The sequence below is a fragment of the Hyaena hyaena genome, unplaced genomic scaffold (genome assembly GCF_003009895.1).
Source record: "Hyaena hyaena isolate Hyena2069 unplaced genomic scaffold, ASM300989v1 scaffold_308, whole genome shotgun sequence".
In the NCBI taxonomy this organism is placed as follows: Eukaryota; Metazoa; Chordata; class Mammalia; order Carnivora; family Hyaenidae; genus Hyaena; species Hyaena hyaena.
The window spans coordinates 832029-859560 of NW_024080942.1; the positions used below are offsets into that span (position 1 = coordinate 832029).

Sequence of the window (27532 nt, forward strand, 5' to 3'; positions counted from 1 at the left end):
TTCCCACAAAAATGCACCCCATACTGAGTGGGGGAGGGTTCCCAGGGGCTTGGGGGGCCTGGGGGGTGTGGGGCCAGCAGATACCCTCCACCCAGGCCCTCGCGGAGATGGACAAGAGGCTGGTGCAGGGCCCTAGGGCCTACAGACCCCTGGGGGGAGGGTGTGCCCACCCACCAACACTCAGCCTCGCGCCGCACCCACCTCCCCCACGGTCTTATCTTGGTGGCAGGACACTAAGCCTCCCAGCCAGGCCCACGGCCTGTCACAGCGGTCCTTGGTGGTCCCGGCACCCCAGGTGGCTCCTACAGAGGCCACATGCCCGGGTGGGGGGCAAGCCCAGGCACGGATCACCTGTGGCCCAGCCGGCGTCCGGCTTCCCCAGGGCAGCCCCCCAGCTAGGGGTCCTCTGGCTGGGGGTCCCCTGTCCCAGAGTGGGCCTGGGGGCCAGTCCACCAAGCAGGTCCTCTGTGGACAGAGGTCAGGGGTGTTCTCACACAGACCTGGGCCGGGGAACGCTTAGCTCACGGTCAAGGCAGGCGGCGGGGGAGGGGCCCCCTGCGCCAGGCAGGCGCTGACACGTGTGCTGGAGTTGTGGCCGGGAATTCGGAGTCCAGGGCGTCCAGAGCAGCCTCCGTGCGGACCAAGCCAGCCACAGGTGGGCAGGGAACGGGCAGCTCTGGGCACGTAACAAGCATTCCCTGGGGCCACACTAGTGCGCCCCTGCACACATGCGCCCTCTGTGCACCCGCACACCTACACCCCCCCACCGCTCCCCTGAGCACCTGCACCTCCCATGCCTCTGCCCACCTCGCCCCTGCAGCCCCCACCGCTCCCCTGCAGCCCCACACCCCTGCTCACCTACACCTCCGGTGCTCTTGCTCATCCGCACCCCGTGCCCCTGTGCCTTCGCACCCCGTGTCCCTACACCAGAACGTTCCCCACACCCCTGCACCTCCCACACCCCTGCACACCCACACCCTGCATCCCCGCACTCCTATGCCCCGCATCCCTGTGCCCCTGCTCACCTACACCTCCTGTGCACCCGTACCCTTCATGCCCCTGCTCACCCACACCCCTGCACCCCCTGCGCCCCTGCACCAGAGCGTCCACCGCACCCCTCTGCACCCGCAACTCCCATGCCCCTGCGCATCTGCACCCCTGCACCAGCCCATCCCCAGTGCCCTTGCACCCCCTAGCCCCTGTGCACCCACACCCCCAGAACCCCTGCTCACCTACGCCTACCAGACACCGCATCCCTCACACCCCTGCACGCCCACCCCCCCACACCCCTGCACCCACAACCCCCGTGCCCCTCACACACCTGTACCCACACCCTGCGCACCTTCACCTGCGCCCCCACGCCCCTGTGCACCCGCGCCCCCACACCCCTGCACCAGCGCATCCCTCCCCTTGCGCCCCTCTGCACCCACGCCCCTGCAGCAGCGCGGCCCCCGCACCCCTGCACCCTCCGCGCTGCAGAAAACCATGTACGAGTGGAAGAGGACTGGGCACCATTTTAATGCAGTAGAAGCTTTGTCTCTTAAATTTTAAATACCTCTCTTGTGTATCTTAACGTCAGGAAACAGCCCCCGACGCGGGGCCGGGCCGCTTCCTCCCCGGGGGAGGGGTGCACACGGAGGGCCAGGGGTGGGCCCCTCCCTCAGAGTCGGAGCAGGAGGCCAGGGGCAGCGGAGCCCTTGCAGGCAGCGGGCACGTCCCCGCAGCCCCCCTGGCCCCCGGAGCAGGCACCCTCGGGGGTGCCCCGCTCCTCCCCGGGGGGTCCCCTCGGGCCCTGCAGCCGCTGCTGCCGCTCTTGGGCCTGCCGCGCCCGGCTGGCGATGGCGCGGACGCGGCTCTGGCTGCGGGACGAGGAGCGCCGCAGGAAGCCGGGGGGACCGGGCGCCCCTTCCCCCGCGCTGCTCAGGCTGGTGGGCGAGGTGATGTCGCCGGCCTGCTGGAAGCCCGTGAGCCAGCGCAGCTGCTCCGTCAGGGCGTCCCGCCGCACCCCCCGCCCGGCCCGCCCCTCCCTCGCCAGGCCCAGGCTCCGGCCCAGGATCTCCACTTGAGGGGCAAAGTCGTCAGCAGTCAGGTCCCCCAGGCTCTTGGACTTGGCGGCCGCAGGGCAGTCCCGGAGACCCACCAGGGGGAGGCGGCCCCAGGGCGGCCTAGGGGCCAGGAGACGGGGCTGAAGCTCTTCCAGTGCCGCGGGCAGCTGGCCGGCAGCCCGCAGGTTAGGGCTGGATTTGCTCTTGGACACGGCAGGCAGGTCCAGGCGGGCGGCCGAGGCCGAGCAGGGTCGCAGGGGCAGGCGTCCGGCCGGAGCCCCCGAGACACCGTCCCGGCCCGAGCCCGGGCCCGGCAGGGGGAGCTCGATGGCCGTGTCGCTGGAGGACACACTGGAGGACGAAGACACGCTGCTGCGGCGGCCACCCGGTTCCAGCCGCCGCCAGAGCCGGTCTCCGCCCGTGGCGTCCGAGTACACGGTGGGGCGGGGCCCAGCCAAGGGCCGCCACCCGCCCGGGCTCTCCGGGGGCACCTGCCCCTCAGCGTCCGCCCTTCTGACCGTCTGGCTGCTAGGGGCGCCCTCGCAGGCCCCCCCTGCGCCCCCTCCGTTGTACACGCGCCACTGGCTTTCCAGGGCTTGCTCAGTGTCCCCTCTGCTCCGGGTCCCGAGCTGGAAGGGCACGGGAGCTCCCAGGGCCACCGCTGGGGGGCTCGCCACTTGGATGGCACGTCCTGAGGTGCACGGCAGCCCTCCCGGGGACGGACTGGGGGGGGCAGCCACCAGAGGTGGGGGGCCGGGGCCCAGGGCTGGCTCCTCAGCAATGGTTTCCAGGCCACATAGGGAGGAGCCCGACCTCTGCACAGAGAAGGGGCGGGTGTCTGTGGACGAGAGGAGAGGAGGGTGTCAGGCACATCCCCCACGGACAGTGCCCACGGGACCCCCACCAGCCGGGCCCCTCCATGTGCACCAGCTGCCCCCACCCTGCCGTCCGGCTCCGCTGCTGCTGGGGCTGGGACGGGGCGGACAGGCCTGTGCCCATGGGCGGGGTCCACGGGGCCCGCCTCACAGGCCAGGCCGGGACAGCACAGGGTGCACAGGGGACCGGGCCCCATTACCTGGCACTCGGCTGCTCTCAGTCCCTAACTACAGAGGCAGCGTGGGGACAGAAAGGAGAACAGGTGGTCAGCATGTGGGAGGGGCTGGCAGGTGGATAGACAGCGAGGCTGGGCGGGTGCAGGGAGGGGGCGCGAGGGGACGCTCAGCTTTCAGCCCCTCCTCAGGCTGGGGTCCAGTCACAGCGGGTGCTCAGCACAGCTCAGGCCGTTCATGAATCCCCAGGGCCGAGGGGCAGGGGCCGCTCCTGCACTCTGGGCACCGTCCAGGGATCTCGGGGGCAGCGGGGGCCACTCTGCAGGGTGCCACTGACCCACGCCAGACTCGCCAGAGGCCTTCAGTGCAGAGTCAGGGGCAGGACACCTGCGGCCTGGCCCTGGGGCGGGGGGGGGGGGGCTGGAAGCTGCCCCCAGGGCTTAGGAAGGGCAGCAGCAGCCGGCTTACGTGGGCACTGGGGGCGCCGACCTCAGCCCCCGAGGCAGCTGTGGTCAGACTTGCTCTCACTGAGGCGCTTGGAGGGGAGGAGGGGGTGTGCGGGGGGGGGGGCGTCTGTGCGGGCCGTCACAGTCAGGCGGGGAAGGGGTGCTGGTGGCTACAGGGACCCTCAGGCAAGCAGGGAGCAATGGGAAATGAAGCCATTACGAGCACTTGGAGGCGACGGTTCTGGACACGAAGCGCAGCAGGGACCCCCGGCCCAGGCCATGCCGAGGGGCAGCGTGGGGGACGGCACAGAGGACGCCACCGAGGAGCGTCTGGTCTTACCGGTGGAGAGCATGGAGGATTTACTCCTAATCTCCTCCAGCTTTTGAACGAACAAGGCATTCATCTCCCTCTGCAGGGCCCCTGCCTGCCTGCGGGCGCCCTCGGGCTGGCGGGGGGCCACCTCAGGGCCGCCGGGGCCACTGGAGTCCGAGGACACAGAGCCGCCGCCGCCGCCGCCCGGACCCTGCGACCGGGCCCCCCGGCCTCTGCCCGCGGTTGTTGGGGGAGCCCCCAGCGAGTCCGCCCGGGCACGGGGCTGCTGGCTGATGGCCTCGTGCCCGGCCGTGGGCCCCGGGCTGGGCAGCCGCCCCGGCCGCAGGCCCTCGGGGTCCTCAGCAGCACAGGAACCCACCACACACTTCATGCAGGTGGCGGCCATCCCAGCGGGTCCGGGGCCCTCGGGGGCACAGGGGGGCTGCCCCTGGGCCAGACTCTCCCGCGCCGGGCTCCTCCCCACCGGCGCCTTACCTCGGGGGCTGCGGCTGCCCTGCTCCTCCGGGGCGGAGGCCTCCAGAGCGGGGCCGGGGCTGGGGGCCGCCACGTCACGGGCCTCCCCCTCGGAGCCGGGGTCCCGCGTGCCCAGGACCAGCTCCGGGAAGGCCTCGCGACTCGGCTTCTGGCTCTTAGTCGGGGCGCTGGCCGTGCGCCGCAGGAGCCGCTGGCTAACGGAAGGCCGGGGCAGGGGCCGGCCAGCAGCATGACTGTCCAGGGAGCTGGGCTTTGGGCCTCTGAGGAACAGGCCTTTTAGGCCCAGAGCCTGCTTGACCTGCAAGAGAAAGAGCCCACGTAGCCAGCAGCCGGGCACTGGGGACCAGGGACTGCCAGCCCGGCCCCGGCACGCTCCGGCAGGCGGGGACGGGACTGAGCCTCCCGCAGCCCGAGAGCCAGCTCGGCGAGGGCACCAGCGAATGCGTCGGGCTTGTGCCACTCGGGGCTGTGGGTATGGGAGAGGGCGTCCAGGGCGCCCCCTCCGGGACAGCGGCAGCTGCGGCCTTGGCGCAGACTAGAACGCACCCGCCTCCCCTGAGCACGGCTGGAGGGTGTACAGGTCTCAGGGCAGGTGGGCCCAGCGACGGCCAGACGGACGAGGCCCCCCAGAGTCCTCCCCGAGCCCTGGATCCTGCGCCCACACCATGTACCCCTCACAGGGACCCCAGAGCAGGCTGGCCCAGGGCCCGCGGGGCGGCGCTGACACGGGGAGGAACCCCCAGGGGAGCGGGCACCTTCTGCTCCCATTCTCCCCCGCCCTCAGGCGCCAGAGGCCGAGGAAGCAAGCAAAGCCAAGTGCGGGCCAGCGGTCTGCTCTCCCAAGTCCCTGCCCGGCCCAGTCCCCAGACGTGCTGCCTCTTCCGGGAAGCCTTCCTGGGCTGCTGCCAGCCTCACCCTGCTCTCTGTTCACGGAGCCCTAAGGTCAGGCCCCACACTGGCTCAGCGTTCCCTGAACTGCTGCTGGCTTCGGGCCTCCCTGGACAGCCAGGGCCTCTCCCTGCAGCCTCCCTGCCTGAGGGCAGCTGGAGGTCCCTGGGACCAAGCTGGCAAGTACCCAGGCTGACACCGGAGAGGCCAGCAGCTGCGTGTCCAGAGTGCAGAGGCCAGAAGGGTCCTCACATGCAGAGGCCCCAACAGCAGCCACCACTCCCCGGTGACGCGGAGGCACTTCCGGGCGGAGGTGTGACAGTGGCCAGCACTTGAATCAGCTTCCCGATTCAAGATCCCAAATCCAGAGCAATTTGGTCAAAGTTGCCCACAAAGTCATTTAGAAGAAGGTCCAGGATTCAAGCTCAGAGCTCCTGGTCCCTGGGGCCTCCCCACCCCACTCCAGATGGGACGGGCACACGGAGTCAGGGAGCACGTGGCGGGGCAGAGAGGAAAAGCGAGGGCAGGGGGGCGACGGGTGCAGGGGGCCAGGGAGGCTCAAAGCCGGAGGAGCAGACACAGGTGGGCAGGGGACACGGGGCGGCAGACAGGACGGAGGAGGGCCGGCCGGCCGGGAGGGGTCCATGCACAGGAGGCCTCGCTCAAGTCCTGGACCTGCCTCGTAAATGCTGCTCTGTGGCTGAACATGGCCCGAGGGACCCCAGAACCACAGCACGATCCATGTCACATGAGCTGACAAGTCTCCAAAATGCTACCAGGAATCACGGATGCTAATGGGCGGCCTGAGCATGCAGGGGGCCGGCGGGGCCGCCGCCCCGGCGCTGGGGTACCTTCGAGCTCCTAACGGGACTGTCCTTCTAAAGGTAGACTTTAGACATAGGGAAGTCCACTGCAAGACCAAAGAGACAGAGTGCAGGCCGTGAGACACCGACAGCCGCGCAGAGCCCGCGGAGACAGGCAGACGCCACAGATGGACGGGCTGACGCTGGGCCAGAGCCGAGCGGCCCACGGGGCCACGGGGCCACGCGGTGGCAGGAGAGAGGCAGCGCCAGGACCACACGGGCCGCCCGTGCACAGGGGACGGACCACCACACGCAGGCCCCGCCTGGGCCCCGAGAGCGGAACCGGGGCCCCCCGGGGCTCTGCGGACCTGGGGCGATGGAGTGAGACCCCCATCGGGGATGCGGGGGGCGAGAGCAAAGCCAGGCAGACACCTTCCAGAGAGGGACGGAGAACCGGGGACCCTGAGACATAGGAGCGCGGAGGTCAGGAGACACGAGGAGGGGACAGGGGGACCCGGGAAGGGCCAGGGTGTCTGCTTCCTGGCGCCTGCAGCCCCGGGACACAGGCCAGGTGTCCCCACCGCCCATTCTGCAGGTGGAGAAAGAGGCCCAGAGAGGTGACCACTGGGCCTCACTGCCTGGCAACATGGCGGGGGTGGGACGGGGGCCAAGGCAGGTGGCCCTTTGGGTGGCGCTCACCTTACCACTGATGTCACTGACAGCCACGTGGACGAAGATGGAGGCCTCTTCCATCCCCTCCAGGTACACGTGCCGATAGCCTGAAACAGCCAGGTCACGGCTCACCCTGCCCCGCACTCTCCTCGCAGGTCCCGAGGCCCTGAATACAACCCGTGAGCCCAGTTCTGGGGCCTCCTTCTCCAAGAAGCCCTCTGGTATCGCTCCATCCAGCTCTTCTTCTTCCTGGGGGCTGGGGAGACTCCGCAGACTGGGCTCCCCTCCTCCATCCCACCCACAAAGTGCCCGTGGCCTTATACCTTCCTCCTCAGCTCCCTGTGTGTCCCCAGGCCCACTCGTGGCAGGGGCTGACTCACAGAAGGAAGCCCAGTCCTGGTCTCAGCTGACCTGCGGGGGACACTGGCCTGTGGGGGGGACCGGTCTCTCTGGGGACACTGGGCTCTGCGGGGGCACTGGATTCTGCAGGGGACGCTGACCTGAGCTGGGGATGTTGGTCTCTATAATGGGGGACACTGGCCCGGGCTCTGCCCTCCCTGCCCCGCCAGTGCCCGGCCCACCTGGCATCATGCTGCTGAAGGCCAGTGTCCTCTGCCCAATGAAGTCACGCCCGATGGGGTCATGGTCCCAGACGAGGAAGCGCACCAGTGCGATCTCAGGCATGTGCACAGTGAACACCAACGTCTCCTCCCACATGGGGTTGAATCCTAGAGGCCACCGGGAGAGGCGTCACCTCCCACCGCAACTCCAGCCCGCAGGCCACCTGGGCCCACACCCTCTTCTGGTGCCTCCTTCGGGGCTGGCCGCCCGGCCCGGGGAACCTGGGGACCAGGCTCTGACACAGGCTCCTGCAAGGGGCAGCTGGCCGGCTGCTTGGGTCACAGGGTGGCCCCCCCCCCCCGCCGCCCTCCCCTGTGGCCCCCAGGCCTCACCGTTGTCGTCCACCACACGCGTCTGCTCCTTGTTGCAGTCCACGGGGAGCCCGATGACCTCCACCTCCACGAAGGGGTCAATGATCTGGGGGCAGAGGGCGGGGGTGGCACCAGGCCTGGCGTGGCACCCCAGCCCCGCCCACCAGCCCAGGCCCCTCCTACCTCGCCCCGGTCCCCCAGCATCGAGTCCCTGGGCTTGGGGAGCTGCTGCCCGCTGATGATGCGAAGCACCAGCTGCTTCTTGAGCTGCCCGGGCAGGGGGTCCTCGGAGTTGGGGTTGAAGACGCCTGGGGGGCACGGGGGTGCCAGGCTGAGGGAGAGCAGGGCCGGCCCCCACCCTCTCGCAGGGCGGGCAGGGCACCCCACCGCAGCCTACTGCTGGACCGGGGCAGGGGTCCCAGGCGCCCACGTGCCGGCCGCCCACGTGACCACCCTGTGGCCGGGCACAGCTCGTCCCCCCTCTCGGCACACGGCCGCCGGCACAGGGCCGGGTGCTGGGCTCCCAGGGAGCGGCTCTGTGAGCACATCGCTCGAGGAGGTGGCAAATGCAGGCTGGGAGGGGAGCGGGCAGGGTTGGGTTGAAAAGGGGAGAAAGCCACACGTGGTTGGGGGTCCCTCAGCCTGAGTCCTGTGGGGAGCCCCTCACACACGTCATCCTGGGGAACCTCGTGGGGCCAAGCACGGGGAAGGGCTCCCCGGTCCACTCCTCATGGACTCCTGGCAGAGCGGGGGTCCTCCGCCACACCCCCACCTTCTGGCATCCTGGGGGCCGTGTCCCCGGCTGACCCACCAGATGGCCCTGCTGAAGCTCCGTGTCCCTGGGCCCCCAGGCCTCACCCTGGCACATGCACGGGGGCTTGAGCACGTAGCCGCAGTTGCCATTGACACTGAACTTGGCCCGGTTCAGCTGCAGCATCCGGCCCTCCGACTGATAGTTCAGGGCAACTACGGGGAGGGAGGGAGGCGACGTGGCCAGGTCAGCGCCTAGCCGGCCTCCCCCGCCTCCGCTGCACGGCTGCCCGACTCCAGGGCTCACCTGCGTGAGCAGGGACCCCGGGGTCATAGCTGTGCCCCAGCGGGGCGTGCGTCCCGGCAGAACGTCCCCGGGGCCCTGCGCAGCCGCCCGTCCACCCCAGGAACGCGGGCAAACGTCCCGGGGCCCCTCGGCAGCGCCGGCCAGGTGACACCAGCAGGGGCTGGTAGGGGCTCCCCACGGCCACCGGCCACCCCGCGGCGCACCCATCTGGCAGCCGGCGTTCCAGAAGGGCTGCGGGTTGTAGTTGCTGGAGTCCACGCGGTAGGGGGAGGGGTAGATGCGGGAGAGCTGGTGCTGGTTGAAGCGCAGGTACTGGGCCGGCTTCTGCTGCAGGATCTGCTGGGCCCTCATCTCGCTGAAGGACGACACCTGCCAGCTGGACGCCACTGCGGTGCGGGGGGGCAGCGTCGGGCACATGCGGGCCAGCACCCCGCCGCCCCGGCCCCCCGGGCGCCCGGCCCCCCACCTTCCGCCTCCACGTCGTGGATGCCCACAGACTTGGTGTACTTCACCAGGTCCGAGAGGGCGCGCGACAGCTTCATGGTCTTCTTCTGCCGGCTCGCCCTGCAGAGCGGGTGCGGACAGGGGTCAGGAGCCCCCCACCCGGACCAGCCCGGGCGCCCCAGTCTGCGAGGCAGGCTTCCCCGAGGCCTGGCATGCGGGAGCGGCGGGTGCTGGCGCAGAGCCCACCGAAGGATGCCTCCCCAGGCGCATCGGGCGCTAGAAGCGGGCGCAGGGTGGACGCTGGCCGGTCCGGCCCCGCCAGAGGTCCACACCCAGGTGCCCCCGCCCCCTGCCACCCAGGGCCTGCACGCCCGCTCCCGCTCCTGCACAGACAAGGGACCCGGCCCTTCCCACTGCCCCCGTGGGTCCAGGGCAGGGCACTGACCCTCGGCTCTGGCTGCCTTGGGAGTCCAGGTCCTCAGCCTCCTCCTCCATGCTGGCCGCTTTCTTTAGCTTGCTGCTCTTTTTCTGTGTGGAAGGATGGCGGAGTGAGGCCCCGTGGGGCCCGGGCTCTGCCAGGCCACCTGCCATCCCGGGGGCCTGGCATCCGTGCTGCCTGGCTGGGCCTGCCTGTCCTCTGCAGTGTGCCAGTTGCTGGGCCCCGAGGGACCCAGGGGCGTTGGCCGGTGGGGGAGGTGGCCATCGAGGCACCTGCCGTGTCCAGTTCCCGCCGGGTACTGAGGTCAGCTCTGAACGCCAGCCCCAGCGGGGGGGTGCAGCTAGGAGCCCGAAGCGGGATTCGGGAAGACAGGTCAGGGGTCCCGGGGCTGAAGGAGGCTCCCCGGCCGGCCGGCACGGGGACCCTGGGCACTCAGGGACAGGGAACAGGCTGCCCCCGCCCGGGACCCCCCAGACCTTGCGCCTGGAGAAGCCGCTCATAAGGATCCGGTTGTTCCGTCTGCCGGCACCGGTGTCCTCCCCGGACTCCACGCCGTCCTCAGCCTAGGGGAGGGGGCGGGAGAGACAGTGCTGGGGGGGGGGCCCGGCCTCAGCGCCAGAGGCTCCAGGCAGCCTTCCCAGCCCGCCCTGGGGGTGCAGGGGCAGGGGTCTGAGGAGGGAGGACCTCGGAGGAGGTCTGCAGAAGCGTGGTTTTGAAGTCATTAAGGCCCTGGTTCTGACTTCTCCCAGGGAGGGTGTGTGTCTGGAACGTTCCTCGGCCGGGCATGCTTATGTAAGGCTTTTACGACGATCCCTGCCGCTCTGGCGTCCCGCCCCGCTCTCGCGGAGACCCAGGCTCTACCAATTAGACACCACAGTCTGCGCCCCCGAAGCGGCCGGCCGTTTCTCGTCGCCCTCAGGGCTCCTGGGAGCTGCCGCGCCGCTGTCCGTGGAGCCCCTTCCCTGCCCGCCGGGGCCCATCTTGTACCTGTGTCCGCACCCACACCCCTCCCCGCCAGCCGTGCCCCAGCCCGGACCACCGGGCTCCCAGCCAGGGGCTGAGCCAGGCCCCTGGTCACCTGGCGGAGGCAACCTGGGCTCAAGCTGGGCCCTGCTGGGCCCGATGCGGGAAGACACGATGGTCAGCTCTGCCCCGAGGCCACAGGGGACAGGACCTCATGCCACAGACGGCCCACCGTGGCGCCCGTGCCCTTGGCCTCCACCTGAAGACTGTCCACCGCGGCTCACATGTTGGAAAAGGAGCATGTGGCCCAAGACGCTGCCCACAGCCGCCCCCACGCTCGAGCCCCTGCCCTGCCCCTGCCCACGCCTGCTCTGGGGGGAAGCTTGGGCCCGTGGGGAGTCAGGACAGGCACGCCTTCGGCTCCCATCTCGGACCCGGCCCTGCCCTCCTCATGCCCCACCCCTCCCCGGCCAGTGGGCTGCCCAGAAGGCACACTGGGCACAGACCCGTGGCGGCAGCAGCACTGGGCATCCGCCTGCCCAGACGGCATTTACACGTGTCTCCCCTCCCCCGGCCTGGCCACACCAGCCATCTCCCTCCTGCCATTGACGGCTCCGTGGCACGTGGGCAGAGGCGCCAGAAGCCGTGTGCCAGGCGTCTGCAGCCAGTGAGGTCGATGCGCTTCACAGCTCTGTGCACATCGCCTGACACGCCGCGCACGCGCGCCTCTAAATCTGCGCACAATGAGGGAGGGGTGCCCGCGGGCCCAGTATCCTAGAGAAGCAGCCACCGCCTCAGCCACAGCCTGCTGTCACCACCCCACTCCCGCACGCCACACCCCTGCACATCCTGCAGCCCCACACAGCTGCAAGTCCCCGGAGGGGAGTGCCCACCCTCTCCTGCCCACAGACTGCATGGAGGGGGTGGGATGGGGCAGCCACCCTGGGGACCTCAAGGAAACAGGCCATCAACCACACCAGAGCAGCCACGTAAATGCCCTCCCCCCAGCCAGCCGCCCTGGGACACAGTGACCCCCTCCCCCCGGCCAGCCGACCTGGGACACAGTGACCCCCTCCCCCAGCCAGCCGCCCTGGGACACAGTGAGCCCCCCCTCCTCCCGGCCAGCCGCCCTGGGACACAGTGAGCCCCCCCTCCCCCAGCCAGCTGCCCTGGGACACAGTGACCCCCCTCCCCCAGCCAGCCGCCCTGGGACACAGTGAGCCCCCCCTCCCCCAGCCTGTTTCTCCAGGCCGAAGACGGCATCCGCCCCCTCCGAGCGGGCCTGGAGTTCAGTCGGGTGCTCCTCCGCCCGGCCAGCCGCCCTGGGACACAGTGAGCCCCCCCTCCCCCAGCCAGCTGCCCTGGGACACAGTGACCCCCTCCCCCCAGCCAGCCGCCCTGGGACACAGTGAGCCCCCCCTCCCCCCGGCCAGCCACCCTGGGACACAGTGAGCCCCCCCTCCCCCCGGCCAGCCGCCCTGGGACACAGTGAGGACTGCGAGGCCTTATGATCAGAATCAAAGCAGCTCGGTGTGAGCTCACCTCTCCGGGGTGGAGAGGCATGGCGGCAGGCAGCAGGGCCAGCGGGCAGGTACGGGTGCACACGCCAATTTGTGTGTGCAGGTGTGTGCACAGGTGTGCACGTGTGCACCAGTAGGTTGTGGGGGTGTGTGCACGGGTTTGGGGGGGTCCGTACACAAGTAAGTGTGCAGGTGTGTGCGTGAGTTTGGGGTTGTGTCTGCACACACACGTTCACAGGTATGCATTTCTGCACAAGTAGGTGTGTGCGTGGGTTTGGGATTGTATCTGTGTGCGCACGCATGTGCATAAGTGTGCGTGAGCATGCAAGTAGGTGTCTGCACAGGTGTGCACGTGTGCACCAGTAGGTGTGTGCAGGTGTGTGCACGGGGTGGGGGCATGTCTGTACGCACACACATGTGCACAAGCATGTGTGAGTACACAAGTAGGTGTGTGCACAGGTGGGTGTTCAACTGCATGGGGTTGGGGGCGTGTCTGCACACACACGTGTATAAGTGTGCGTGAGCACACAAGTGGATGTATGCAGGTGTGTGCACAGGTGTGCACGTGTGTACCAGTAGGTGTGTGCAGGTGTGTGCACAGGGTGGGGGCATGTCTGTACGCACACACACGTGCACCGGTGTGCACATACCTCATGCTCCAGGCCGTTCACCTGGCTGTAGGTGTCACTGGCCTTCGGCTCTCACCTTTTTGCCCTCTGCCCTGTGCCCAAGCTTCCTGGATGTGGGCAGCGTGGACACGGTGAAGTCGTTTGTGTCCTCACAGTCCCGAATCTTCGACTCCTTCATCAGGGAATCTAGTTTCCTCTTGGCGATGTTTTCCACACGCTTCCGATTGGTGGCGGCCTGCCGAGCCACCCCTTGCTGTCAGCCCCCAGTCCTGCGGCAGCCGCGGTGACGGCCCCTGGGGTCTCAGGCAGGGCCACAGGGGCCCGCTAGAGCTGGGGAGGCTGCACCCCATCTGGGCTTCTCACACCCAGCCCTGGCCGCACACTCACTCCCACGTTGTGTTGCTTACCCTCATGCCGCCCGTTCCTGGGGCACCCCACAGGCCCGCTATCCGCCCAGGGCCACAGCCAGTGACCTGCAGGGCCCGAACTAGGCCTCTCAGATTTTAATGCCCGCATCCCTTTAGCTGCACACCGCTTCCCCAGGGATTCAGGTGTCCGGCCAGCGGGGGAGGCAGTCTGTGCCCAGCGGCCACGCTGGGCTCCAAGAGCTCAAAGCAGCTCAGGATCTGGGATCCCACCAGGGGCAACCATGTACCGCAGGAGATGGGCAGGGCCCGGGATGGACGGCCGGGCCGCCAGCACCAGGGGCCAAGCCTCTAGGTGCCCCCCCCCCCCCCCAACTGGAGCAGCCCCAATCAGAGCCCTGACAGACTCGGACCCCTCCAAGGCGGCACCCGGGCCGTGGGCATCTGGGTGCCCCGGTGCCCAGGCTGGAGTGGTGCACGCTAGGCATCAGAAAACAGGGGAGTCCTGTCACCTGGAGCCAGAGAAATATGCAGGCGCCTCCAAAGCAAGAGTTCTGCTGCCTCAGGGCTTTCTAAAACAATTAGGCAGCAGGGCCGAGAACGCGCCTGCACAATTATGTTCCCATCCGATGGCCCATCGGGGAGAAATAATGCCTTCCCGCCTTGGAGCAGTGGCTTAGAACGGGGCCCAGAGGAGAGAAGATGCTAATTACAGAGTCCCCCCCCCCGCCCCCGCCAAGCCCCTTTTCACTCCCCGGGCCGGCCTTCCAGCGTAGCCAGCCCCCAGCCCCAGCGCTCCCGGCTGAAGAGGTGGATGCCTGCGGCAGGGAGTGCAGGGTCCGTGTCTTGGGTGAAGGAGCAGGCGGGGAAGGGCCCCTCGCTCCTGCTGAGTGTGTGCCCAGCCGTCTAGCTGCCGTGCAAAACACCCTCACATCCGCCCGATGTCCTGGCTCAGCCGCTGCCTGCTCACAGCAAGGCTGTGAGCCTGCTCTTCAGGGCTGCAGCCCCCCCGCTCCCCAAGAAGGGCCCCCCAGTCCCTACTCACATCGCCATTGAGGAGTTTGCAATCCTCCTCGATCTCGTCTGCGCTGTCTTCATCAGACACCTCGCCCTCCTCAGCATCCTCACTGATGTGGGCAGGGAGCTTCTTGCCCTGGGGGGAGGCGGTGGACCATGGGAGGGGTCCTGCGGGAGGTACTGGGAGGCCAGGACCCACATGAGCGGCAGCAAAGGGAAGGAGCCTTTCTCAAGCTTGCTTGTGGACCTCAGGCCACGGGGCAGAAGCCAGCCCGGCCCTTCCTTGCAGCAGCAGTGTGGGAGGGAAATGCCTGGGTTGAATTGAATTGAAATGAATGGCTACCATGGAGGGAGACTAAGGCCAGGTTGGGGACAGGGTCTACCCTGACTCCTCAAATCTGCCACAGATGGTGTGGAGCCCCATACTGTCTAGAGCAGGGCAACTGCCCCTCACCTGGCCACAGCTCAGAGGTCAGAGGCCCAGCAGGATGCTGGCCCGAGAAGGAGCAGGCAGAGGCTCACCTTCACCAGGATCTTGCCCTTGAGCATCTGCGGAGAAGGAAGCATGGTGGCATCCTCACCGCTCACTGATGACAAGTCCAGCTTATCCCCAAGAATATCAGTCAGATACTGAGCCATCTTCTTTTGTTGGATGACACTGCAGTGGTTCTCAATGGACAGGATCACTGGGTACCTGTGGTCCCAAAGTTGAATGAGCAGAGTAAGCCAGGGGAAGGCTAGGCCCCACCTGTGTAAGACCTCAAGTCACTTGCGCCAGTGAATGAAAAGAGATCTTCACCAGCAGCCAGGATGGATGGAACTGACAGCCACTCTGGGAGGGGGTCCATCAATGGCTTTGAAAGAGTGGGTGGGAAAGGAGCTGGGAGATTTTAGAGACAGGTAAAGAAAGCATGCCATTCATAGCCCAATAAGAAAAAACAAAGGCAATTAGAAACTCCAGGAAAACAAAAGGAAACATTTAAGCAAGTCAGCAGGTCATGGTTTAAAAATGATGTGGACTAAACAGGTGCAATATGGAACAATGAATATACTGAGAAAAATAATCTCATTGACCTAGATACTGGAGACACTGTACTGTGAATGGCTCTGGGGTCCCAACATTGGCTCCGTAAGAAGAGGAGACATAAGCCTGGCACATACCACCTGGTAGAACATTGTTATTACCTTCATAGTGCAGAATGGGGAGTGTAGCATGGGAATTGTCATTACATATTCCTTAGTTATTTGATTTATTTACTTAAAAATTTTTATTTTTTGAATTTTGATTTTTTAAAATGTTTTATTTATTTCTGAGAGAGAGAGAGAGAGAGAGAGACAGCATGAGCAGGGGAGGGTCAGAGAGAGAGGGAGATACAGATTCTAAAGCAGGCTCCAGGCTCTGAGCTAGCTGTCAGCACAGAGCCCAACGTGGGGCTCGAACCCACGAACTGTGAGATCATGACCTGAGCTGAAGTTGGACGCTTAACCGACTGAGCTACCCAGGCACCCCTTACTTAAAATTTTTTAATGTTTATTTATTTTTGAGAGAGGAGAGAGAATGTGAGTGGAGGAAGGGCAGAGAGAGAGACAGAGGATCCAAAGTGGGCTCTATGCGCAGAAAGCCCGACATGCAGCTTGAACCCATGAACCATGAGAACATGACTTGAGCCGAAGTCAGACTTAACCAACTGGACACCTAGGAGCCTGTTTGATTTATTTTTTTTAACTGTGTGCACATTTTACTTGGATTTTTGTCAAAAGGCAGCATGATGCTTTTAGAAAATGTAGGTGACCCAGACCTAGATGGCGTGAATCAGAGCAAGAGATGGGCAAGTCCTGTGAGGCGGAGAAGGCAAGTAGGACTTGGCATGAAGTTATTCATCTCCCCACTTCTCAGGCAAGAGACTGAATCCTGTAGCACAAGGACCTGGGGGGGGGGGGGGGGACTCTATGAGGTTGCACATGAGGTGCAAGCCCTGTCTTGAGATCCTAACAGGTCCCTGGGTCCTCTGCAGCTATAGGACACCTGTCTGCCTCAGCTTCCCTACCCTGAGATGCCTCTCTCACCTGTAATTCTAGGGGCCAGGCCACCACTCCTCACTCCTACTCCCTTCTGGCAGCCCTAAGACAGAGGTCAGGCAAGCTCTTTCAGGAGGGCCCCCTCTATTTCTATGTCCTAAATCAATCTTGCTTCTCCTCCCCTCCCTCATTAAATTAGCTCTTTCCTTGCCTCTGAGCCTTGTTTGGCCAGGACTTGAAGGTGACTCTGAGTGTGGGGAGGCAGTCTTCTATTTCCAGAAACTAAATTGGATTTTATTCAACAGTGTCTGTAGCTATAGCTGAGTGACAGCAAATTGAGTTTGGACATAGAGTAGCTTCTTGGGGGTAATTAGTGTCAGAGCCACCACTGCTGCAGGAGACTGACACCAGGGATTACCTAGTGTGTGGGGACAGGGGCTGCTGGCACAGGCACCCTGACCAGCCAATCCGCTGTCACTTCCTGCCCCCGCTGCCTTCCCTCTCTCCAGGGCTGCAGCCCCACTCCCTTCCTTGACCCTCAGCCTCAACAAAAGACCCCCAAATCAGCCCCTTGGCCTCTGCAAACACTGCCCCCGAGAAAGGAAGTGGGGGGAGTAGCAAGAAGAGCCATGTGCGCCCCTCCCTCCTACCCCACTGGCCACCCCCTCTCCAGTCTCAGCCACTCACTCATTCTTGACAAAAGCGTATTTGTTGATGGTTTCGATGACATCTTTGAAGAGGATCTTGGAGGTCAGAGTGTAGCCATGGTGCACAATGGGCTCCCCATCGGGTCCATCCCAGCAATCCACTGTGGGAAGGGGGACCTCAGTCAGCTCCAGGAGCTTGGCTGCCAAGGCCCAGAGACCCCTGGCTCATGGACTGACTGGAGGGCTCCTCTTGCTCAGCAATTAACAGCAGGAGAAGCCTTATCACAGCCCCTGCCCGGGAAGGAGGGCAGACACCCTGCTCAGAGACCCCAGTGCCCTTAGCCCGGGGGTTTGGATTCCTACAGCCCCCACCACTCACCCTCCACACAACGGCAGCCGGCCTGAAGGACCCAGGCATACATGTCCACCCGGGACTGGGACATGAGCTGGTCACCCACGAGGTAGGTGTTGTGGGACGAGGTGATGAAATAGTGGCTCAGTGGCCGCGTCATGTCCTGGTGCACACCGTGGTGCTCTGGGTTGAAGATGTCGCCGGCGGGGCTCCGAGTGTAGTTGGTGAAGCCTGCGTGGGGAGCATGGGCGAGTGCTTAGTGCCCGCATGCCGGCCCCACCATGGGGCTCATCTCAGGATCATCTCCCCACCCCCACCATGTGGAACAGGAAACTACCTGCTCAGGCCACTTGTCCAGGCCCCCAGGTTGCCCCTCAGCACCCCCCCATCGGCCCGCCGAGACAGCTGGACCGCAGGGATGCCCCACTCACCATCGATGCCCAGCACCCCCTTACTCTTGTTTTCTGGGCAGGGCTCAAACTGCTCGATGATGTCCTGGCAGCTCTCAAGGGTCACCCCCGTCATCTAGGCCAGAGCAGGAGCTTAAGCCCGGGCTAGCCCGTCGTTGGCCCGGGCTGGCCCGTCGTTGGCCCGGGCTAGCCTCGGGCAGCACCCCCTCCTCCTCCTGCACCAGCGCCACCTCCCACCCTGCCTCTGATTGTCACATTGAGACCGACCACGGTGGGCGCAGCAGGGCGGCTCAGGCCCCTGCAGTGTGCTTCCCTGACTGGGGGCACCCTGGCCACCCTTAGTGTCATTAGACCTGGGATTCAGTGGCCAGAGGACTACTGGTGGATCACATGGCTTTGGCAGAGCTTGTCAGACAGGATCCTTGATGCAGGGGAGGGGTCTTTGGTTATGAGCTGGGCCACCCCTCATTCCCACCATGTCGGGGTCTCAAGAGCTACGGACCAGGGCAGGCCTGGCAGGGAGCCATGTGTGTGAGAAGGTGCCAGAGAACAAGTCCCACCTTGGAGGAGACCCAGGGGCACAGGGAGCCTCCCCACATGCATCTCAGAAAAGCTGCACACGGAAGCTGAGCCCGAGCGGCCCTGGGCATCAATGCCCCGCCCCCCACGCCAGTCGGAGGCTGAGTGGTCTCCCGGGGCCCTGCGGTGCAGCCCATGCTAGGAGCCCCCAGTTCCTGGAAGCAGGCTCACTAGCAGGGCTTCCAGCAAGTCCAGCGTATGCGGAGGTGGGGGAGGCGTATCAGGTGATGCGGGGGAGCGGGGGCAAGTGGGGTCAGAGCCCAGAGCAGCTGTGGACCATGGGAGGCCCAGAGTCTGGGGACAGGGTCAGGGTTCAAACCACCCACCTGGTGGACAGCTTTGGCCCCAGATATAGGAAGAGTTCTGGAAAGCTCAGGGCAAAGGGCAGGGAATAATGAGTCAGTACTGCCCATCCCAGACAGGGCCACTTTCCTACCCTCCACCCTCATGTACACCAGCAACAGGGACAGAGAACCCACAGCCTCATTCCAATGCTGTGCACAGAGGCTGGGCTGGGAGTGAGCGGCCAGGGCATCAGCACCCAGCCAGCCTGGAGCCAGCCTCTCCTGCCTGGGTAAGACCCCAGGGCTCCCACCAGCAGGACTGGAGAGGAGGCACACCTCCACAAGGACCGGACCCCAGCAAACTGGGGGCACAGTCCTGGGGACGGCCGCGTGGGGTAAGGTGGGGCAGGAGCCAACCCAGGACAGGAGTGGGGGTGGCAGGGCGGGGGCAGAATCCTGGGCAAATACACACAGACCCAGCCTGGGTCCCGCAGCTGCTCCTGCAGTTCCAGCCACCAGCCCAGTGGCCTCTGCCCGTGGCCCCTAACCTCAGGCTGACTGCCCCTCCCACTCTGCCCAAAACTGGGTCTCTGAGGGTCCCAGGAAGTTACAAGTGTGGACGCTGGTCCTCATGGCCGCCTCGCACCAGCCCTTGGGGTGGGAGCCACACTCTCTGCCTGGGCCCCTCCACAGGGATGCTCTTCCCTAAGGAGACATTGGCCCTCCCCCTTCCCACTATGGATTTCCAGCCTCCTGCCCACCACAGCAGGTGGCACCCAGCCCCTGCCTGGCCCATGGTTGAGGGGCCCACATCCTTGAGCGTCCAGATGCTGGGCCCCCAGTCAACAGGGCAGTGCCCAGGGAGCACTCAGCCTCTTGGTATGGAACAGAAAGGCCTAGAGTCAAGAGAAATGGGTGGGCATGCCCCTCTGGCACCTGGAGGCATCTGGGCATCTACCGGGAGAATGGATCAAAGGTGGAGGTAATGGGCCTGCGGCTTAGGGGTACAAGCTAGCCAGACCCATGGCTGGAACAGGTGGGAAGGCTGGGCCATGCAACCCCAGTTCTACGACGTGCTACATGCTAAAGGTGCTGCGGCCAAGTGCAGGCTCCCTTGAGAAAGCTCAGTGTCTGTGGTCATGGCTGAGCCACTCAGAGGCCCACAGAGGAGCCACCCACTCAGGCCCTCCAGGGAACGCACCCTGAAATATGCTGGCATGGCCCATGATGGGAACCAAAGCAGGCCCACTAAGTGGAGGCAGGTTTGAGGACCCTGAGTGCCAGGCTGTGGCCCATCCTTCCAGACTGAAGGATTCTCAGTCACAGTGAACGGATTCAAGTGCTCTGGGAGCCAACGGCGAGGCCAAGTACACCAGGACCCACGCCTGCTGTCGTGCCCTCACCTTCTGCTCCACCTCCAGGAAGCGCTGGAGGTCAGCGGCATCCAGGTAGTCCTTGTGGTCGCTGTAGGTCAGCATGAGCAGATAGAGGTCCCGGCGGGTGGACATCATCTTGTAGAAGGCACAGAACTCCTCAAAGCCCAGTGTACCCTGACGGTCATCTGTGTCGGCTTCCTGCAAGCCAAAGCCTCTGGGTCCCCCAGTGTCCCACCCTGATAGCTCCTTGGGATCCTTGGCACAGTGAATTTACTGGCATCTCCCTCTGACTCTCCCACCAAGAAGCCACCGAGTGATCCTTTAACACAGATCTGACCCTATCCTCCCAGCCCCAGACTTTCGTGGTCAACTTGCACCTAAACCTGACACAGTCACCCACAGAGAGCCAATGTCCAACATTGGAGTCAAAACTCCACTACGGGAGTCAATGCCCCCCCCAGGAATCAACACCCTGAACTGAGAGCCAACACCCCACCCTGGAACCAGCACCCCACCTGGGAGACAGCACCCCACTTTGAGAGCCAGCATCCCAACCTGGGAGCCAGTACCCTACTCTGGGAACCAGCACCCTACATGGGAGCTAACACCTTACCCTAGAGTCAGCCCATCCTGGAGCCATCACCTTAGCCTTAGAGTCAGCACCTCACTCTGGTACCAGCACCATGCCCTGGAGCCAACATCCAACCTTGGAGCCAGCACCCCACTCTGGGAACCCTACCTGGAGTCAACATCTCATCTGAGAGTCAACACCCATCCCTGGAGTCAACACCTCACCCCGCCCAACGCCCCACATTGGAACCAATATCTTACTCTAGAGTCAATACCCCACCAGGGAGCCAACACCCCAGTCTGGAAGCCAACACTCCATCTTGGAGTCAAAACCCCACATTGGAGCCAACACCTTAGCCTAGAGACAACATGCCACCCTGGAGCCAATACCCCCTCCCTCCCCCCCGCCCCCCGCCCCCCGGAGTCAACATCTCACCTGGGAGTCAACACTTTACCCTGAGATCCAACACCCTATTCAGGCAGCCAACACCCCATCTTGGGGGCCAACACCTTACTTTGGAGCCAACATTGCACTCTAGGACTATATCCCACCCTGGAGTTAATGCCCACCCTGGGATGTGAGCCTGTAATTACAATTGGCTGCCCATTGATTAGAAAAGCACAGGGCCCCAGGGTGCACAGGAGTGTCTAGGCTTCAGTCTCCATAGCGCAGATGAGAGCACATGGCCACTGTCTTTCTCTTGCAGACAGGGCAGCTCACACTACTCCTGCAGGAACCGCCAGGGGTAAACCCACTGAGACTCCAGTAAGACCACGAACTTCTTCATGAACCCACTTACTCAGGGAGCCTCTACTGAAGTGTCAGACCCTGGGAACACCAAATGCCAAGGCTGGGGACAGACACAGAGGACAAGGGCACCCAGCAACTGGAGGCCAGGCCGCCCAGGGTAGCCTGAGGTGACCTGGGGCCAGGGTGATTCCTGGGGAATGGACGAGAAAAGTCCCATAGAGGTGCTGATCCAGAGCCTGAGTGCTTAGGGCTGGTGGGTGAGGGGGGGCTGTTAGCAGGACCTGCCTGGAGGCTGGTCGCACAGCAGGCATTGACATCGGGTCAGCACCATGGACAGCAGTGCTCCCAGCTCTGAGCGCCATCTGGAATCTTTCTTTATGTGGTGACATAATCTGGGGTGGCTGGGAGATGGGTGCCAGGTCCCTGAGGCCTTCTACGAACCAGGAGCATCACAGGGAATCGGGTGGCCACAGCCACCCCCATGTCTCTGTCCCCAGGGAGAGCACTGCTCTTGGGAAGGCTGGTCTCTAACATCTGCTTCTGGCATGCACGGAGGTGGGCACCCAGCGAGGCCACAGCCTCTCACCCCAGGACCCCAGCATCCGTGCCAAGGCTGGGGCAGGACCAGAGCTCAGAGCCAGTGGCAAGGGCCCAGAACATATCAGAAAATGACTTCTTTGTGCCTGGAGCTCAGTTTGAGAACAGCCATGGGTCTGAGGGCCGGCAGGCTTGGCCAGGCCAGGACACACATTGCAGACCAAAGGGCCCCCCTGGGACAGAGCCAGGCCAGCAGCCCTCCCCAGGGTGTAGGTGGAGCCAGGCGGAGATCCCCACTGTGTTGAGTGTCCAGCCACGGGGTGACTTGGCCTCCCCTCCCCGAGTTCTGTGCTAGGCGGGACAGCGGGGAGCCCAGGTGGGGTGGCTGCCTGCTCTCTGTCCAGCTACCAGCCCGCAGGGTGAACGACAATATTTTATGAGGATGAAGTCCTCAGGAAGCCCCTAAGGACAGACCCGGGCCCTGAGCCCCAGAAGCGCCTCCCGGCATCATCCCTCAGCCCTTCTGTCCACAGACCTTAATGGCAGCAGGGAAAGGTATGCTTGGCTGGAGCAGCTCTGCAGCCCGAGGCCCACACTGGGCCTTCACTCCACAGTTATCTCAGACTTCATGAAACTATGTTCACACGCTCTCTACCCACGACACAGACCTCTCCTTCGATTAGGGAAAGGTGGTGGAAACAACACTGAGATTCCTCAGAGCTGCTCTGCCTGGCGGGAGGTCAGCCCTTCTTCTCTGGGGCCCAGAGCCCTGCAAGGTGGGCCGTGACGGCCAGGGAGGCCCAGGCACTCGGGACCACGTGGACAAGGCTGCCTGGGTCTGAGCTACCCAGGGCCCGGGGCCCTCAGCTCTAGGCCAACATCATTCCCCCACCCCTGTTGCTCACTCCCCCCCCGATCCAGCCCAGGGCCCCCCCGCCCCCAGACCCCACAGACAGGCTGCAGGATCTGTCTCCACTGCTCCGGGACTCCTCAAGGGCCTCTGGTTGGAGCCCAGACATCGCCAGGCCAAGGGCTGGTCAGAGGGCTCTGTGGGGAGCCCTGTGCCTGGAGAGCACATGAGGGGCCCCAGGAGGGGCAGGGGGCACGGGCTCCCCAGAGCTCCCAGCATGGTGCATTTTCAAGCCAAGGCTTTGCAATGGACCTTCGGGGCCTGTGCACACTCACCCCATTCTGTGAGGGTACACTCCTCTCCTCCCACCCCACAGGCCAAGCTGGACCCCAAGTTCTAAGCCAGCCTATTGCCTGGCCCCTGACAGCCCATTCTGGAAGGGCCTCTCATCCCAAGGCTACCCTGGAGGTAGGAAGGGCAGGGGGCGGGGGGCGGGTGCTGATCTGCAGGCCTGAGCCGTCCACCAGCTCCTCACCGCGCAGGCAGGGATCCTGTGGGTCCCCCTAGTCCCTGACCAGCAGCCTGAGAGCATCCCACTCACCCCTGCATTCATGCACAGACCCATGTGCTCTGAGCTGCAGGCTCCCCGCCCCAGCTGAGCGCCACCAGCTGTCTACTGTGAGAGCACATGTGAAGCCACTGGGGGCCGTGCCTGGTGGAACAGCTGGCTGTGCGTGTGTGTGTGTGTGTGTGTGTGTGTGTGTGTGTGTGTGTGAGTGAGAGAAAGAGAGAGAGAGAGAGAGAAGCCTCCTCCTGGCTCTGCTTGCCCATCAACCCCACAAACCAGGACCGACTGATGCCACCTTTCCTCCCCACTGCTCCAGCAGGAGTTCCGGAAAGAAACTAATTACAGACAATAAAGGCCGCCTCCCAGCTGACAGACGCATTTTCATAACTTCTAACACCAGGGTGGTTGCAACCGGGAGGCTGCAGGGGCGGGGAACCAGAGCTAAGGCAGCAAGAAGGCCAGTGCGGCCCCCTGGCCCAGGCATGCGCCGCATAAAGGCTGGGGGGTTGGGAGAGGGGCGGAGGAAAGGGGGTGCAGCCTCCCGGGGTGGTCTCCCTCAGGGACCTGACACCTGCCTGGAACACCTAGGCTGCCAGGCCAGGGAGGGCCCCGCACAGCTGCAGAGAGAGAGGCAGCCACTTGGGGCATCTTGGCAGATGCAGGGCGCCGGGCAAGCTTCCCCCTGCTCCCCATTTACTGCAGGCCCAGAGGCCCCACCCAGGACCTTCCCCATCAGGTCCCCTCCTCTCCTCTCCGGACGCAGCTGCAGCCCCACAGGGCCTGTGCCCAGGGTGCCCACGCCAGGGGACCCCGCCTGCCCCACCTGGAACATCTGCTTCACCCTCTGCCGGGGCAAGTTCACGTTCAGTTTGTGCAGCAGCTGCAGGACCTCACTGATGCTCAGGCTGCCGTCCCCGTTCTTGTCCGCCTCGTCAAATGTCTGCTTCAGCCACTTTAGGGCCGAGTCAGGGACCAACACGCGTCCAGCAGGGACAGTGGCCACCCCCCCCCCCCGTGCAGGCAGGTGGGAACAGTGGACCCCAGCCCAAGCACCGCCCCGCCCCTCCCCCAAACGCATGGCCCGGCCAGGGGTCTGCCCCCCCCCAGGCCAAGGATATTGGTCCCTAGTGCGCTGGCGGCGGGCCAGGCTGTCCTCGTCGCTGATGCCGGCCATGAGGTAGCGCAGGCCCGTGACCCAGGTGCGTGCCTCGTCCCCGCTGGGCGAGACCAGGTCCAGCGACTCTCGGTGGCTGCCGTGATAGATGCTAAAGCAGCAGTTGGGGTCGAAGCTGCCATCCGGGTAGCGCTGGAAGATCTCAGACTGTCGCCCTTCACTCACCTCCTGGATGGAGTCAATGGAGACTGCGGGCGGGCGGGGGCGGCCGCCGGTCAGAGCCTGTCCCCAGGGGCCGGCTCCGCTTTCCCCGCTCGGCCCCCAAGAGGCCAGCCTGGTACCTTTGTGGGTTCCCTTCCCATGTGAGGCTGGGGGCAGCTGGGGAAGGGGTATTTCAAGGGACCCTCAGGGCGGGAAAAAGAAAAAGTACAGATATCCTGAGGCCGGTGAGCCCGCCCCTCCCTGCTCTGCTCTGCCCCCGCGGCCTGCACCCCCTCCCGCTGGCGTGGGGGCTGCCTCTCCCTAGAACCTAGTGAGGGAGCCCAGACAGGCCAAGGGCGTCTGTCGAGCTCTGCCAGCTCAGGTCTCCACTCTGACAGGGCGATGGGCCCGCCCCCCGGTGCCCCCCCAGGAAGCTTGGCCCCAGCAGGCGGGGGGCGGGGGGCGGGGTCCTGCCGGCGGGCACCAGCTCCAGGTCCACTGAGGGTTCCATTACTGACCACAGCACCCGGGCTCCGTGGGGCTGCGTTCAAAAGCTAAATTACCAGGGGTCGCTGAGCTCTCAGCCCCTCCCAGTCATGCAGGGCACCAGCAGCCAGGGTCCCCTCTGGGAGCCCCCCCCCCCGGCTGGGCCCTGACCACCACACCCTCCTGCCGGCTCTCACCGCCCCCCAACACCACCCGCCCCTCTCCGGCAGCCCTCCCCCGCGGGCTCCGTGCCCTTCCGGGAGTTATCCTGGGCAGGGCTGTGCCCGCAGGGCTGCCGGCTGTGCAGTGAGGGGAGGCGGCCCCCGCTGTCCTCTGCTCCCACCCCCTGAGCTCCCAGGAGCGCGGAGCCCACCAACCGGCCTCCAGTTCCCTGCACGCATGCGTGTGCGTGACAGGAGGGGGGGTCCCAGCCCTAGACTAGGGGGGCTGGCAGGGAACAGCTGCACCCCTTTCCTTCCTCCGCGGGACCCTCCAAGGCCACAGTCAGCTCTGAGCACTGCACACGGCCTCCCCCAGCCCCGCCCTGCCCCCCTCTGCCTCACCACCCATTCCCTGGGGAGCCCCCATGACCTCATCTCCCTGTCCCCTCTGCGCTGGGGGACAGAAGTCGCCCTAGTGGGAGGGGCCAGTATCCGCCTCACACCAGAAACCCAGCTCCCACACAATGCCCACAACGGGCGCAGGGCGGGGCACAGCGGAGGAACCCCATCTGAGCAGCCCGTGCCCAGAGGCCGGCCCCAGCCCTCCCCACCAGGATGCCTCCAGGGGCTCCGCGCCAAGCTCCCAGGCCCCGTGGCGGCAGCCGTGCCCTTGGCAACTGCTGGGCCGAGGCCCTGCCCGGGCGCAGCCGGGTCTCTCCGGGCCTGGGGACCCTGACGTGTCCCTTCCTGACTCCAGCCTGGTCCCTGACAGGCCCTGCTCCGACCTGGGCCTTGCCCTTCTGCCCCTCAAGAGCCCTCCGGCTCAGCCCCTCCTGCTCCAGGCAGCCCTGCAGCCTCCACAGCCCGTGCCAGTCCTCAAGCCCCAGGCCGCCAGAGCCAATGTGTGGCACTGAAGCCCGGCCCTCCGTGTGCCCAGCCAGGGTCTCTCTGTTGGCGGCAGGCCTAGAACCGGCTAGACTGAAGGTCCTGTTGCCCCTCAGCCCATTCCAGATCCAGCACAAGAAAGGGCACTCGGTCCCTAGAGTCCTAGAGGGCCCTGAAGGGCATGGGGCCCTGTCCCCTCCATGCCTGGCACCCAGAGGTCCCCTTGAAACTGCAAGGCCAACCAGATGCCTGTGCCAGGCCCGTAGCCCCCTGGAGACTTTCCCAGCTGCCCCGCGGCCACCTGCCCCCCTCAGGGCTGCCCCCTCCCCCCAGGACCGCCCCCCCCCCACGGCCACCCCGCTCACTCTTGGCCTTCTCGTTCTTGCGAGAGGGCCGCCAGCGGATGCAGGAGCGATGCTCGTCCAGGAAGTAGAAGCGGACCAGGCCCTTGGAGCTGCCGCGGAGCTTCACCATCTGTGTCCCCGCCTGCATGGCGCTCATGCATCTCTCCACTGGACATCGTGGACGCGGCGGGCAGAAGACAAGCGACACAGAGACCGACGAGGCTCCGTGAGAGCCGGGCCAGCCCTACCTCCCACCCCCATGTGCGTAAAGCATGCAGAGACCGCCCATCCGCCCGCCCGCACGCCCGCCTCCGCAGCGGCGGGTTCATATCCCCTGGCGCTGGCCCGGGGCCACAGGCCCAAGCTGAGAAACAGACAGAGCTGCCCAGGTGAGCTGTGGCCACCCTCCCCGACCGTCCCGGGCCAAATGAGGTCCCAGGAAGGACCCTGTCCTCCACAGCTGTGCTTCCCTTCGCTCCAGCCACCTGTCCATCCCAGCCCAGTGACCACCGTGACCTGCCCCACCATCTGTGACACACGAGGCGCTGCGGTGGCTGAGGCCACGCTCAGGAGCGGCCATGTGCACAGGCCTCTGTGGGTAGACAGGCCGTGGTCTACCCCGAGAGCCTGCACCCACTTCCCGTGCCAGTCGGGAAAGCTGGCCTCCTCCTCCCCCGTGCAGTAAGGGTGAGGGTCTGTCCCTGGAGGCCACCGAGCGAGGCCCCAGGAGGCCAAGGCAGCACCAGGCTTCAGCTCCAGAATGCAAACCCTTCCCCCAGCACCCCTCCCCTCCCTTCCCCTCTTCTGTCCGCTCTGCCTCCTGTCTGCAGCTCTCAGGTCTCCCAGGTCCTGTGGGGAGGGGGCCCTAGCCAGGCCAGCAGCCCCCCAGGGCTGGAGAGGCTCCAGGCTCCAGGGGTCCAGGCCAGGGATGGGTCAGCCCCCGCCCCCCAGGCCCTTCATACAGAAAGCCCAGGACTCAGAAGGTACCGTCAGCTGCAGCATCAGCAATTCAACCCCACGTGACCCACCCACTAAGGGACCCTTGAGTGGTGCCATGAAGGCCCGTGCCCTCTGAGACCAGCCAGTGAGGACTCCTGACACTCCAGGGTGGCGGTGGCGGTGGGGGGGGGGGTGGGGGGGCACAGGGAGGCTGGGCTCCACACGGGACACCGAGGGGCCTGCCCCTGATCCCCACACCCCCGCTCTCCCTGCCGCCTGCTTGGTGCTCAGCGTCTAGGCCCGGGGGGGGGGGGGGGGGGGGGGCCGGAGCTGCCACGGGAATCCCGTAACCTCCAGAGGGAGACCTGAGGGGCAGGCAGTT

The 27532-nt window shown here is 65.4% G+C and overlaps 1 protein-coding gene across 4 annotated transcripts in view; it reads right to left on the reverse strand.

Annotated features, from left to right (window-relative positions):
• Window positions 1–1500: 1500 nt before the first annotated feature.
• Window positions 1501–27532, reverse strand: part of PLCH2 (phospholipase C eta 2) — a 67210-nt gene continuing 41178 nt past the window's right edge. For 2 of the 4 annotated variants that reach the window (XM_039248445.1, XM_039248444.1), the window contains 21 exons: window positions 26233–26379; window positions 24139–24382; window positions 23844–23973; window positions 19772–19942; window positions 17527–17620; window positions 17123–17326; window positions 16784–16904; window positions 14600–14771; window positions 14106–14213; window positions 12772–12930; window positions 10060–10146; window positions 9590–9672; window positions 9167–9264; window positions 8904–9086; window positions 8502–8609; window positions 7827–7951; window positions 7665–7749; window positions 7293–7439; window positions 6739–6818; window positions 4349–4646; window positions 1501–2883 (listed from right to left, as the gene is read on the reverse strand). In XM_039248445.1, coding sequence (XP_039104376.1) covers window positions 1661–2883; window positions 4349–4646; window positions 6739–6818; window positions 7293–7439; window positions 7665–7749; window positions 7827–7951; window positions 8502–8609; window positions 8904–9086; window positions 9167–9264; window positions 9590–9672; window positions 10060–10146; window positions 12772–12930; window positions 14106–14213; window positions 14600–14771; window positions 16784–16904; window positions 17123–17326; window positions 17527–17620; window positions 19772–19942; window positions 23844–23973; window positions 24139–24382; window positions 26233–26379 — 4067 coding nt within the window. In that variant the 3' untranslated portion in view covers window positions 1501–1660. Of the gene's footprint in view, window positions 2884–3120; window positions 3149–3880; window positions 4647–6738; window positions 6819–7292; window positions 7440–7664; window positions 7750–7826; window positions 7952–8501; window positions 8610–8903; window positions 9087–9166; window positions 9265–9589; window positions 9673–10059; window positions 10147–12771; window positions 12931–14105; window positions 14214–14599; window positions 14772–16783; window positions 16905–17122; window positions 17327–17526; window positions 17621–19771; window positions 19943–23843; window positions 23974–24138; window positions 24383–26232; window positions 26380–27532 lie in introns of all 4 variants that reach the window. The other 2 variants (XM_039248447.1, XM_039248446.1) reach the window with 2 other exon arrangements.